The sequence below is a fragment of the Papilio polytes genome, unplaced genomic scaffold, assembly GCF_000836215.1.
Source record: "Papilio polytes unplaced genomic scaffold, Ppol_1.0 DF824047.1, whole genome shotgun sequence".
NCBI classification, from domain to species: Eukaryota; Metazoa; Arthropoda; class Insecta; order Lepidoptera; family Papilionidae; genus Papilio; species Papilio polytes.
The window spans coordinates 2,757,103-2,772,237 of record NW_013525157.1 but is presented as its reverse complement, the minus strand read 5'-3'; the positions used below and the strand labels follow the sequence as shown (position 1 = coordinate 2,772,237).

Here is a 15,135-nt window from a genome sequence, read left to right as displayed (position 1 = left end):
AGAACTCTAGAGAACTGCTATTGTTTGATCGAACAACACCGTGGTAGCACAGTATGCTTTCAAACGTAAATAGTACTGCAGTGTCCACTGTATATCTCTACATCAACGTTTTGTCCTCGTGTGAAACTAGCTTTATACAAGACGTGCCCTTCGAAAGTCACCGACCAAATCAATTCTCCGACGAACTCGGTATGTCAGCCGCAAAATATAAGAGTGTGGATGAAATTACTCTTGACTTTGAATCAAGCCATTTTGATTACTTCAATTTTGTTTACGCGGTTGGTGAATTTATTAAACTGTGGATCTTGTAATAATATTTTATTCTAATAAATTTACTGACTTACAAATTTTATGTGAAATGTTAAGTGATTTTTATATGTTAAGTCATCTTATTTAGAATGTGATTGATGTAAACGAATTTGAAAATTGCCTATTGTTTATACTCTGTATACAGTATCGATTTATCTATGTTGATTATTATTTTTTTGATTCTCCGTGTCGACTTGTTATTCTTTCTTTTAGTTTTTTTTTTTTATAATATAAGGTTGGAAACGAGCAAGCTGCCACCTGAAACCAGCGCTGCCCATAAACATCCGCAATTGCAGATGCGTTGCCTACCCTTAATTGACGGAGGAAGAGACGCACATAAATAGGACATTTCCCCTTCTCATGCGTCTCCTCCACCGTCAAATCCACTTTTCTTTCCCATTCTTTCCTCTGAAGAAAAGGGTGCAAAGGAGAAGGGACTAAATTTAGGCTTCCGTTTTTGGTGATCGCCATGTAAGTGCCTTTATAGTTTCTATAATATTTCCTTAATAAATTAAGGTAATCATAGCAATAATATAGTGATAATTTTAACCCAAAGCCCAATATGTTAAGCTACTTAGAAAAATACGTAGATAGGTATTTCAACATAAGTAATGACGTCATTTTACTGACAACACTTCTAAGAAATGTAGATTTTTTGTACAAACATACTCTTTTGTCGTTTGTATTATAAAGGGTAAAATATTGCATTCAGTTAATTAATGTTCTAAGAAAATTTACGTAGTAAACATAGATAAATTGTCAGAGACGGCCCTAATTTTAATCCTAATTAATTATACAATGAAATTTACCTTCTGGAGCAGGTGGCCTCGGTTGATAATGTAAATCTGGAACAATAAAGTTTTATAATAATTAGTGGATTATACGTTAATAGTTACTTTTTGCTCAGTAACGAGATTCGGACTAAATAAAATATGAAAGAATCTAATTTTTTTTTTCTAAATTAATTCAACAACAGAGTCGAGGCACTAGTTTTTATGTGAATCAATTTAGTAAACTTTCAAAATACATGGAAATTCATAGATGATGAAATATGAATGAAATTAAAGAACTTTTCTTCTCTATATGATAATGTACTTTGTTTTTATTTGGAGCAGAGACATTAATGGTCTTTGTATTTGAACAAGACAAAATCACATGGATCCAACTGATTCGCCTGTAGGAGAATCTCTGAGAGGTATGAGTTATTGTTATTTTTTTTTAAATTAGCGATAAATTACAGACTTCAAAATCTATGACAACTCAACAATAGAATATTCCTATGTACATTGTGTGTACAAAATGTGATTTTTTTTCGATTTTACAGATGCTTCAATTTTATTAATAAACTAGCTTTCGCCAGCGACTCTGTCCGCGTGAAATTAAAATAATAATAAAAAAGTAAGTAGCCTATGTGTTCTTCCAAAGTAACCTCTACACTCTCACAAACATCCATCCATCCATCCATCTAAACTTTCGGATTTATAATATTACTAAGAAGTAAGATATAAATTTATTGATTGACTAGCTGTTCCCGTGCGGCTTCATCCGCATAAAATTATGAAAATTTTATTTTGTTGTTTACATTTGTCAAATTATCAATTGCAAATGTCAAAATGACATGATATGTCAAACCTTAGCAATCTTTATTTCTTGATGTTGGCAGCAACTTATGGTCTCTTTTCCACATTACGGTTTTTATCCAAAATGTTTACCTTCTAAGTTTAATGGCATGAAAATATACAACCTAAAGCATGACGTAAGTGTAGGGCTTTTTATTTAAAAAAATAATTATTCAAAAATATGCTGTAATAGCTGACATCTTAGGCAACTAAGAAATGTGTGTTTACGCTTTATTATAATAATATAGATTATAATAGTATAGACAAAAGATAGTATTCGTAGATATATTAAAGTAATAGTCACGATATTGAATGGATATTTGAATTGTAAATCCATTCCGATTCGTTATTTTGAGCACAAACCGCTCTAATCTAATTATCGAACTGGGTTAAATCAACTCCGCTATAATTTAACTGAAACAGTCAATTTGTTGAGATAGGAAAAACGATTAATTTGCCAATGGTAACTAATTTTAGTTCTGAATTGTAGTTTTGAACATTCGATTGGAAATTCTAGGAATTTATCCGGTCATATGACTAGAATATAATAATAATCAGTGCTAAGTGAGGTCTTTGTAACTTTGGAATACCGCGCCGAATACTGCATGCATGGTTTTATCTGTTTAAATTTAGATTGATAATTCCATTCATTAAGCGCCAATAGCCTAAGGTTTGGGGTACGGACTACCGATCTTGCGGTCGAGGGTTCGAATCCCGCCATTCTACTATCGTCGTAAACCATATCGTAGAACAAGCTAAAGCTTAGTTGGTGTGGTTAAAGGAAATATTAGTAAATTAACAAAAATCTACTAATATTTTAACATTGAAAAAAAATTGATGAACGTATTTCGGATTGCTAATTACACTCTTTGCTATGTTTATACACTTCTCATAGCTCATAGCTCATTTTAAAGTATAAAACAAAGGAACGCGCTACTATCTAAATCAAAATTCACAGTCCTACATTAGCATAAGTAGATATGTTCATAGAATGAGGTGATCGAAATGAGCAAATACCCTAAATCAGGTCATATCGTTTGAATATTGAACTACATACGAGTAATAAGCTAGGATTTTGAAACATGTATAAATTAATAAGGAAAGTGTTAAAATCAACAAGGAACTTTTTAAGAACTTTCAATTATTTTTTCAAATTAAGCACGCGCACGACTTTGATCAAACTATCGCACAACTGTTTAGTCGCGCTTTGATTCTTACGAGCTTATATGGAGGTGCGCACACTACTCTATTTTTAGTAGCGCTACTAAACAGTTGAATTTACTGCGATACAATCGACAATCCATAATCGCAGTTGTTACATAGTTTAGTAAACGATGTGCGCGCGCTCTTGCTTACTAAAGTTACTGTAAGTACTATGCTATGTAGTATAGTGTAGTATAGTGCTATGTGCATCTATACTAAAATATGTAGATTAAATAAATAATAAATAGAATTTCTATTATATTAAGATTTGAAAATCCTAACTCATTTTGCAGTTCAACATTTAGATATATATACATATTAGCAGTTCCCGTGCGGATTCATCCGCATAAAATTTGATGAACTTCATTTTATTTATTACATTTCTCAAATTCTCCATTGCAAATGTCAAAATATAAATTACCGTACCATGGCAATCATGCTTCTTTAATGTTGGCAGTTTGTACTGTATGGTCTCTTTTCCACATCAAGGTTTTTACCAATTTATTTACCACTTATGTTTAATAACGTGAAAATATATAGCCTAAACCGTGACGAAAGTGGAGGGCTTTTTATTAAAGTAAGAATTATTCAAAAATATGCAGTAATAGCCGACATCTTAGGCAACAAAAAAGTGTGTGTTTACGCTTTATTATAATAGTATAGATAGATTTTAAAATCCTGCTCTAAGATGTGCAATAAATTTGAATTCTATTTAAAATTCTGCGAACCGATTTCAAATAGTATTAAATATGAATTGGAAAATCAGTCGTCTCGATAATATAATTATAGACACCAGACGCGGTCCGTACGTTTATATCCGAGTGAACGGCTAATTGTCTAATCGATTGTAGAACCATGGGATTATTTATTAGAAAAGGTTTAGCGTAGATAAAACTGAAAGATAAAAATATTCCGACTTTCCTAGACGTGCAGATTCTAAGAAGAGACAATCTCTCTTCAATATTTATAATAGACATTGAGTCAGCTTAAGTTCTCAATTTTTTACTGAGAATAACATTTCTAGTGATAATTTTGCTGAACATCCGTTCAAGTCACTAGTTCTAGGTGAAACAAAAAAATATGGCGACCCATTTATCATACGTTAATAATAATATTATATTATAAATGCGAAAGTTTAGATGGATGGATGTTTGTTAGAGTTTGTAGCCTAAACTGCTGAACGGATTTCGATGAAATTTAGTATAGATATAGAGGATAGTCTGGACGAACATATAGGCTATTCATTTTTGCTTTTTTTAATCAACGCAGACGGAGTCGCGGGCAAAAGCTAATGATTTCATAACTTCGCTTTGGTGATAATAACAACAAAATGAAACGAGAATAATTTTTAATATTTATTTAATTACAATGTAAACATAACAAAAGCTTTAAGTGCTTGCGTATGCAGAATAATATATTAAGTAAATATCAGTTAACATGCAACTCAAATAGTAAACTAAATATATTCTTTATGCAACTAACTAAACGAACTCGAATGTGGAAACTTTAACTTTGCAATGTTTTTGTTACCGTCAGTTGAATTTCAAGTAAATAGTTCTTTGTTCTGCATACAAACAAAGTCTTAATACAGTCAGATTAATTTATACAATTTTTAACCAGACTTACATCTTTGCGATAATTTTGCGTGTATTCAAACATATAAAAGACTAGCTTTCGCCCGCGACTCCGTATGCATAGTTTACGAAAAAACAAAAATACGCCAAATTTCATCGAGATCCGATCAGCAGTTTAGGCTATAAACCCTAACAAACATTCATCCATCCATCTAAACTTTCGCATTTATAATATTAGTAAGATAGTAAGAAGTAAGATTAAAATCACTTATTTACCAAATACCAAAAAATGAACTATACAATCAATCGAACACGCGATAAAAAGAGCAAGCCGCTAATATTTAAAGGAAATCTCAACTCAAAAGGATATACGAGTATGTATATGTGGTGACGGAAATTAATTTCGCTTAGATAGGGAAACATTTGGGAATGTAACTGAGGTTACTGCTAATGGTCCCGCGGTCCCGTATAAAATACAAGAGGTTCAGTTGTACCGCGGTACAGTACCGGTACGCAGTATTGTTTTATTGCAAATTGGTTGGACGTAGGCCGCGCCTGTCCTTTACATATACGATCCTATTAAACAACGGCCGGGTGACCAGTCACGTGTTAAACGAATCCGTTCGCTGTATGTATGTTAGAACACGGAATGTTACTAAACTCGAAACTAAATTGAGTGTTTCTCAAAAACGTACGTAGTTATTGGTGCTACGTGCCATGTCTACATTGCTACGAACTGTACCAGCTATTCTGTTTGTAGTTTGCTACGTATAACTTGTGCAACTTATGTTATTGTCTTGCTATTGTTGTATGAAATTTTTATCTTTCAAGCTATCCTTTGTCGTCTGGATCGTGTAATTTTGTATTTGTAATCATTTTAGGATTACAGTATTTGAATCAGTTAATTTACAAAGTAAATCTTAGAGAATATTACATACCTACTCTCTATTAAAAAATTGTATCATAATTAATGTTCAGGGAGAGGAAGACTGAAGAAAATGTGGATGGGGAGAGAGGATATGCTTAGAAGCAGAGTGCGAATTCTGAAATGACGGCTGATAGAGAGGTATTTTTATAAACTTTATATTTAAATTAATAAAACTGATTTATGCAGTCTTTAACACGAGAAACAGGTAGCTTAACACTGTACAAGAAATAACGGCATTAGAATTTTATCTCGAAGAAAAATTGTAAGACTGGACCGGTCACTCTTGGATCGATTTCAAACGGTACATTAAAATTCTACGAACTTTAAGCGTCTAGAACATCGTATGTAGCGCTCCAAAAAAGTAGCTCACATTTTTATTAAGGTAGGAGTTTTAAGGCCTTTAAAATATCTTAATATCAAAATAAAATAGTTTGTTATTTTGATACAACACGAAATTAAATAGATATCATGTCCAATATCAGGGGAGCGTTTCAATCGAGAATTTCGAGATTAAGTCCGGTAGGACGTAACGTAAGAGGAAACGAGTGAAATCGATTCACACAACGATTGAAGCCGGGGCTGATGCCGCAACAAATTGAAATTGATATCATCGGTGGGCAACGGTAGGCAACGGTAGGCAATGTTGGGCAATGTTGGGCAACGGCGGGCAATGTTGTGATATGTTGGGCAGTAATCGGCAATGATAAGGTGGTGGCCGGATATTACATGTGTCAAATGTAATCACGCACGGCCGCTGCCCGTACGCCTTGTCACCTTCGATTGCTCAAAACAATTTACCTGTACTGTCAGAGTAGATGCTACTACATTAAGAGCGCGGTAAGTTACGTTTTATTTTTTCCAATATGATTATAAAATGATGGCAAATAAAGTTATCAAAATAAAAGTTCCTTTTATAATTCTAATGTACGAGTATATCAACTCGCATAAAAGTACGATCCCTTTTTTTTCCAAATAAATATAAGATATATTTAATGAAATTGTGTAGGCATATATTTAATAGCACAAAGACAGCAATTAATTTTAATAACACTTTACATGTCCAATTACCACTTTTGCAGCTTTTTGTAAACGGTCAGGTGGCACTTATTAAAGTAAAAAGCTGCGTGCAGTCCGACCGTTCGTCATTTTCATTATCGTTGTATAAATTATTGCTTCATACTCTTTGACTTTACAGAAATGGACTAGACAAAGTGCCACCGCCGTTGCATTAAATAATATCTGACACTTTTCGGAAGCGGGGCGTGGGTTTGCAATAAAGGCGAAATCACATGTGCATATCAGGCTGACACAACTTTATAAACGCATACTGATTCAAAAATTTCATACACAAAACGAGTATTCAATAAGTAAAGAATTTGTTCTTTATTATTTGATAAGAGCGAACACGCGAGTTTATCAGGTCCTGTCTTTTAAAAGTCAAAGTTCGTACTCAATTATTTGACAAGGCAGGACACGGCGCGGCGCGGGGCTTTGCGTGATTCATAAACTTTGACCTACAACAGAACTACTGCCGACATCTGTTGATAATCTGGTAATGGTATCGATTTATTGTAATGACTACTACCTATTTTATTGAACGTGTCTTACCGATATCAGCTTACTGTTATTGGTATAATTTATTTAAGAAACCTATCGACATATCTCACGATTGTTGTGAAATTTATGGCACATTTTACAAAAAATAATAAAATCTGATGTAGGTAATAGTGCAAATATTTTTTTACAGAGACGTTAGTAATTTTTTTACAGAGTCCATAACCCCAATTCAAGACATATCACATAATTTCAAAGGAAAACTCATCATCACGGAACCACGTCATCCACCAGACTGATCTATATCAGTCATAGTGAATGAAACCCATAACTCAAAATTGTATCTCAAACGTATATTCATACTTTTATACTATTATAATAAAGCGTAAACACACACTACTTTGTTGCCTAAGATGTCAGCAATTACAGTATATTTTTGAATAACTCCTTTTTAAATTAAAAGTCCTACACTTACGTCACGCTTTAGGCTATATATTTTCACGCCATTAAACTTAGGGGGTAAATGTTTTGGATAAAACCCTAATGTGGGAAAGAGACCATAAGTTGCTGCAAACATCAAGGAAGCAAGATTGCCAAGGTTTGTCATTTTGACATTTGCAATTGATAATTTGACAAATGTAAACAATAAAATAAAGGATAAAGCCGCACGAGAACAGCTAGTTGTTTATATATACGTACTTAGAACATCTTAAAAAGTGTATAGAATAAGGCGAAAACTGCTTACACCAAAAGGTTCGCCCTGGGATATGTAGATTATTTTCCTTATTCCGAAAATACTCTTAAGATACAGTTTAATTCAATGTTTCTTTCCAAAGTTAGTGAGCCTATTTTGTTTGTGAAAACTGTTAGGCTTTCCTTTTTTTACTGCTAAGAAACTATTCTGAATAGATTGGAAGGTAAAAGTGTTATAAATTGCGTTAGATGTAGCTAATAATGAAGGGATAACTTATGGTTATATTACATTTGTTGTTTCGTATTAATGAGTATAAGTAAAACTTTAAAAGTCAATCTTACCTTGATAATCAAGAATTAATATAAACATTCGATCAATCTCCACAGTAGTTAATAAAGTAAGGAGTCGCTACCATTGTAAGAAATGGAACAATTTCTTATAAATCATCGTCAAAATTCAATTATTATCTCTTAGAAATTAAAGGAAATGAAAAAACTCCCTTCAAATCGTGCAAATTCGTTTTACGAATGTAGCCGAAGTAAACGCGGGACTATATTTTCCAATCTTAAATTCCATAAGAATTTTGTGTTCAAACGGTGTGAAAATTAACCGATCGATTAGCCATTTGCGCTCAGCTTCCAAAGCTAAAATTGAACGTGACTCGTGAATCAGTCCCCAGCCGCCGCCCGGTGGAAATTAATTCTCTTGATAAAAAAAATACAGCGAACGAATCGTTTCGACTTTTCGACAGTCTATAGCACAGGGCTCAAACAACTCTTCACGCTTTTATTCCGTTGTTACAATTCGTTTATTCGTTTAACAGATCTGCATAACGTAACGAATATTGCGTAGCTAGCACAGTTTAAATTAAAACACGTTATTAGATTGGAAAACGCTATTCCTTTTGTTAGCGTTAGCGAATTGTGTTAGCTTATTTTTAAACGGATTTCTTTTTTTTGCGTGTTATTTTTACTGTTATAAATTCTCTTTGTTCTACACAAGAGTATTTTATCTGTTTAGTTGTAAAAAAGATTACTATTGTTTGTTTATAGCGTAACAACATAAGATTGTCTATTGTTCGTAGCATTCGTTGTTTAACGGATTAATGTAACAATAATTTTCTATTATTATAAAAAATAGAGTGTTCTAAAATGGACAAGCCAATAAGAAAAAAAAGCTTTTTTTATTTCCATTATCATAGTGAGAAAATAACGCGATTAAGTCTATACTTGATCGCGTTTTTTTTTTGTTCTTTTCAAAATAGATTTAATGACAAAATTATTACAGAATTGACTATTTCTTAAATAACTGTTTAAAATTCATAGATAATACCACCCAGAAAGCTCTTGCCTAATGCCTATAATATTCCAAACTTGTGTTGGCTTTTCAATTCTTGCAATTTATATGAGAACAGCTAAGCCCTGGTATGAAATAAAATAATTTACGAACTAAACTAAATACTAGTAATTTAACGTGTAAATAAAGTGACTTATGATTATTTTCGCTCCAACGTATTTGCATAAAACCCGCTTTATTTCTAGTTACACTTCGTCTGTTTTTTTGAATGATGCCAACCTATTCTCTGAATGGAACGTCACTCATTTTTTTCAATGAAAAATCTATTCAAACTTAAATAGCGTGAAAAGTTTTTCTCGTGTTTTTTTCTAAAACAAGCATTTAACAATGTTGTGGTTGTTTTGAATTATGTAATTAAAAGGTAATTTAGAATTTAAGAATAATTTAAATGATTTACCAATACATTTTAAACAATGACTAGTTTTGGTAGAATTAAGTACACTTCGTAGATTCGTAATAAATAGTTACCTTATTTTTAATAAAAGAAATTAATAAGACATCTTTTTAAGTTTCATCAACTTGATAACACAAGATAATTAGTAATTTTAAAGAATGTAAACAAAGCAAACTTCTCACTTCATTAATTAAAAGTTAATCGACGACTCTCGAAGTACCAGCAATTTGTGAATTCAAATGAGTACGTGTTCCACGTGTATAGGACAAGCTGGAACTCAACAATATTGGCGAAGGCTTATAATATTATAATAATTTGTGTAAACAAACTACTGTGTTTTAGTAATAGTTAATATTGTTTTATAAGGCATTTATTAAGGCAAAATAAGCAGAACGAACAATAACATTTTTTTTAGCTAATGTAAAAAGAGTGCAAAGCTTATATCCTTATTTGGTTATCTAAATGTTTGTAAGGTATTGAAAATATTACAACTAGTTATCAACCTTCTTGATTTTGACAAAATATTACTGAATTTTAAAACCTAATGTTAGATTCTACGAGAAAATGTATTCAATGAATACATAAACAGTATTCTTAATTCAAATAGTTTCAATGCAATTTGAAAATCCTCTACGTAGCACCCGAAGTGGTGCTAAAATAAATGTTCTGTCAGAGAGAAAAACGAGCGGTACGTACCCTCAACCACGGCCTCAACACACCTCGCTATTTCATTTCAACGAAATCAAACTGAAATAACAGACGTAATGCTATCAACTATCCTTACAATGAATGCCTTCACATACTCTGTAATTTTGTTGTAATTAGTTAATAATTAAATATGTATTTTTCTACATATGGTTTGAACAACGGTAGTGTCTTACGTATAATTGGAGCTTTAAAGTTTTAACAAGAGGATATACTAAGTTTTCTTTTAATGGACATTACACTACGCAGCGACAACAGCTGTTATGAACTGGGTCGACCGAATTCACGGTCGCACCATTTTCTTGGAAGTATAAACTTCTTCGGTAAAATGATAGTACGATAGATGGGAACTTTAAAATAAGAAAAAAACAAAAATTTTAGAACTAAGGTCAAAAGTATGAACTAATAGGTGATAGTAAAATAATTTGAAACATTATTAAGACATTCGTATCAAAACGATAGTCGTTAACAACATGACTTAAGAAAATTACGCAAACTACATATACGAACTGCAAATTGCGATAACCTAATGGTTTGAGACATGTGCATTAAAACTAACATTCTAGACATATTTATATCATACTACACGTCGTTACAATCACTAGATACTTACAATTATTTGTCAATAAAAACCCTGTCGAAACTCCCAGCAGTACCAAGAAGAACAATAATAGTAGAACTATTAGCGCCGGTCTGCAGTAATGGATCCAGCAGTAATCTTCTGAATTAGAAGGGTTCTCATTAGAAGACCAAACGCAACATTTTCCACATGCGGAGTTGGATGTCGGAGTCGAACGTATCACAGCACTGTTTCCTTGCTGGTTTACGATCACTCCTTGTACGGGCGCATCGCTTCTTTGTCCAAAAGCTGCATTCTTTTCCGATAATCGTGCGAACCCTGAACTATCATCATCCTGAGGATTACCGTATACTCCATACGATGCCACCATATCCACTCCGGAAAGAGATCTGGTCGTTTCATTGCCAGTGCTATCCTGTACTGCATTATTGTCTGAAGTCGGCCAACATTCACATGAGCAACGGTCCTCTTTCCTTCTCTGTCTCGCTTGTGTTCCATCTGTCCTTCTCACCGGTTGGATGTCAGCTTTTTTCTCTTCTTCTTTCTTAATTTTTGCTTCTTGAGGTATTGGTTCGTGATTAACGTCATAGTTGGGTTGTAAGTTTTTATGATTTTCTATATACCAATGCCTCTCCTCCGCTCTGAGGGTTGTATCGTTGTTACCCTCGTATACATCTGCGTAATTTGAAAGCGGGTGCGAAGTAGGGCTGTAAAGGGGAACCGCCGTAAGTTGCCCATATCCGCGCTCATATTGCGGCGGTCGGTTATTGCTTGCATAATATGTGTTTGTTGCAGGCACTGTGTAATCGTAGCCCGGTCTGTTCATCTTTTGTACCCGATCGGTTCATTTGCTTTCATTTCCCTCTAAGTGGGTCATCTTAGTTAAGCTGCAAAAATTGTTTTCCGTCGTACCATGATGCCAAAGAAACTAAAGTTAACATCTAACAATACTAATTCAATCAGATTAATTTAAAGAAAAGCTTTTATCGAACACGGAACAAAGTTCATTGATAGATGATAGTGCAGGAAGGTAGGTCTGTTGTTTGGTAAAGTTTGTTGATTTTGTTATTTGTTACTCGCAAGCGGAAAGTTGTAAGGTAGGATATGTGAAACATTGCTCCTCATGAATTCGAAGGTATTTATCTTTTGTGTAACAACAGCCACCCGTAGGTTGTTTTCATAGTAGACAACGAACCTGAGACATGGGTAAATAAACTTGCCAAACTTAAATTAACTTTATACCTATTCTCTTGATTTGATATTCGCAAATTCGATAAAATCTACTAAAGTACACTAAAGATTTAAAATAATTATGTAAGAATAGTTCGAAGAAAATTTTACTTCTTTCAAAGTTTTTACGTTTACTTTAGTTATTTTATTAGGGTCTTTAGTAAAAAGGTCTTCGACCTTTTTGTTGGATCGATAACTAAGTCAGCTTTAAATCCCTGCGGTACGTAGGTTAATCCGTTCCAATTAATTTAATTAAAAACAAACAAAAGTCATTACATAAAGTTAGGGTTTCGTTTGATTCAGATTGAATTACGACCCAATTGAGTTTGCTTGTAACATATTGTTTTAGCTGTACGCATATATTTTAGTTAAGAGAATTCCCCGCTGAAGAAGACAAGGATGTGTTATTTTACATTTGCTGTTAAAATTAAACATTGTTTTTTAAAATATCTAACCGATTTGATATATTTGTAATGTGATGTTATAGTCATGACCCAAATAATAAATGAGTACATATTCTAGTAATCCTAAAGTTGTACATATTAACGTGTCCCATATTGTGCAACGTCACAAGAGTGCCAAAGTAGTGAGAACTATATGACATAAACAGCGTATAGCTAAGCGTTCAGAAATTTTAATGTAATAATCTAGGTCGTACATATAACTACCATGTGAATATTATACATCTGATCGCGTGAAAATGTATGCAAATCATTAAACTTTACACAAGCGCATATTTTAATGCACTCTGTTAAATTGTTATATTTGATGTCAGTGTGAATTATGAATTACCTTCATATTTACTTAATGTGAACTTAATTTGATATACTCGTAGTTTATCATTTCTTGACTTTAATTAAATGTGCCAATGCTTTATCTTGTTATGTAACTTTTATTCGAAAATATTAGTAGACTTGCTGTTGCTCGCGATTTCGTCCGCATAAAATAGAAATACATAGCCTATGTTATTCAGTAAAAACGTAGTTTTTAATGGTGAAAGAATTTTCGAAATCAGTCTAGTAGTTTTTGAGTTATTTCAATATATACAAAAATACAAAGATTTCCTTCTAAACCATCATACTTCATATTAATAATATAAATGCCAAAGTTTAGATGGATGGATGTTTGTTAGAGTTTGTAGCCTAAACGACTACACGAATTTTGATGAAATTTGGCATAGATGTATAGGGTAGTCTGGAAGAACACATAAGGTTCTTGCATTTGTTTTTTTTAATTCCGCGCAGACGGAGTCGCCAGCAAAAGTATAAAAAAAATTAATAAAACATTTAAATCGAGCAAACGTTATTAAACATAATAAACGAACAATAGAAAGTTTTGAAACAATAACAAACTCTAGCAGTTAGAGTAATTACTTCACAAACTACAGATCCAATTGAATAATCAACTTTATTATAAAACGAAACTTTTCAATCGTGTTACTCCCGAACGTATCTCGGTGTTGCGGCCCCGGGCGAGTTTCAACATTAAAATATTACAGCCACCTCGCAATCTGGTAGGCTAGCCTAATCGTTAAAAGTGGTAACCATTAATCTGTTGGGGTTCAAATCCTGCTATTTGTTATGTGAACCATATCCTAGTGGAAAAGATTTATATTTTGGTAACTGAAATTGTTTAACACCAATAAAATCAATGCCTCTTTATGAGTGTAGGCCTATATCAGTGTTACTGAAATATTTCTACGTAACACTTATGCAGAGTAAGAGAGTTAGGGCCTGTCCCACCACTGGCTGATAGAGGCTCAAATAGCTTAAAAATGACGGCACTGTCAGATAAAACAATATGCGATATTTACATCACATGTTTTACATATTGGATTATTATCAGACAATTTTCAATTTGGTGGGACAAGCCCTAAGATTGGAGATAATGTTATTATTAAAGTTACGGATTGAGATAACAGATTGACCGGCGATAGACTGTCCGCGAGCCTTCCGCAACGAACCACAGAACTTCCAAACTGCTTCCTATTTGTCAGTGGTTGTTAATATAGTTATTACTTTTGTATTCCTGTTGATATCTTGATTATTGTGTGAAAGAGTATCCTCTTTAAGGGAGTGGATTAATATATGAAGGCTGATTGAAATGTATGGAAGGGCAGCATTTAATGTGCCGACCGACATTTAACTTAATAAGGGATAAGGGCAAGTTGATGATGATGTTGATATCCTTATCAATTTTATTATATGTTCGTAAGTTTGTTTATATCAATGATAATGTTTCCAATTGTATTTGGTAGGCTATACATCTACATCTTAATATTCAAGGACTTCAGACTGATTCGTGTTAAAAGTTTTTATAAATTTTAAACGATTATAAACAACTAAATTTTAACAAAATAAAATTTATTTTGCTCAGAAAATAGCGTAGATTTTAGTAGTGCTACTTAAAATCATTCTGTTCAAGTAAACATTATATTAAAGTTTTAAAAACTTGCATGCATATGCTCAAGTTTTAAAAATATCCGAACTTAAGAAAACGAACATTAATCCTTTAGTAAAAATGGCATCATGGTAACTTAATGACAATATTATTTTATAGAAATTATGCGATATGTTATTTAAGAGGAACACTGCACCTAAAACCGAAGAAACCTACGTTTTCGATATGCAAAATAGGAAAAGAAAACACAATCACTGGTATCCACTGTACACAGTCGTGATATAATAACGTTCCAAGGATACTGTTTCCATAGCAAAAAGCAGAAAGGGGTGATACAGAATCTCGACTTGATATCAAGATACACGATGACGAGAGTCGACCGGCCGAAGGCGTCGTCGAGCGACGTAACCTCGTCGGGGCGGCGCGGCGCGAACTGCCGACCGCCTGTACGCCAAACCCCGCCCGCCCTCGCACCCCCAACCCCTGTCACCGCCATTCCGCCCAAATCCCGAGTTTTCATTAATGTTGTTATCGGTGTAAAAGTTACCACAAGTCAAACTAAGAACTTGCAGCTTTAATTAACTGTCTG

At 33.2% G+C, this 15,135-nt stretch overlaps 1 protein-coding gene across 7 annotated transcripts in view; it reads right to left on the bottom strand.

Moving 5' to 3' along the window:
• The window catches only part of LOC106100673 (agrin-like), a 127,610-nt gene that overhangs the window by 28,794 nt on the left and 83,681 nt on the right, over positions 1-15,135 (bottom strand). For all 7 annotated transcript variants that reach the window (XR_001225451.1, XM_013279636.1, XM_013279635.1 and 4 more), the window contains exon 2: positions 1,119-1,154. Coding sequence is in view for 6 of the 7 variants with exons in the window: in XM_013279636.1 (XP_013135090.1) it covers positions 1,119-1,154 (36 nt within the window). In the remaining variant the exon portion in view is untranslated. The remainder of the gene's footprint in view (positions 1-1,118; positions 1,155-15,135) is intronic.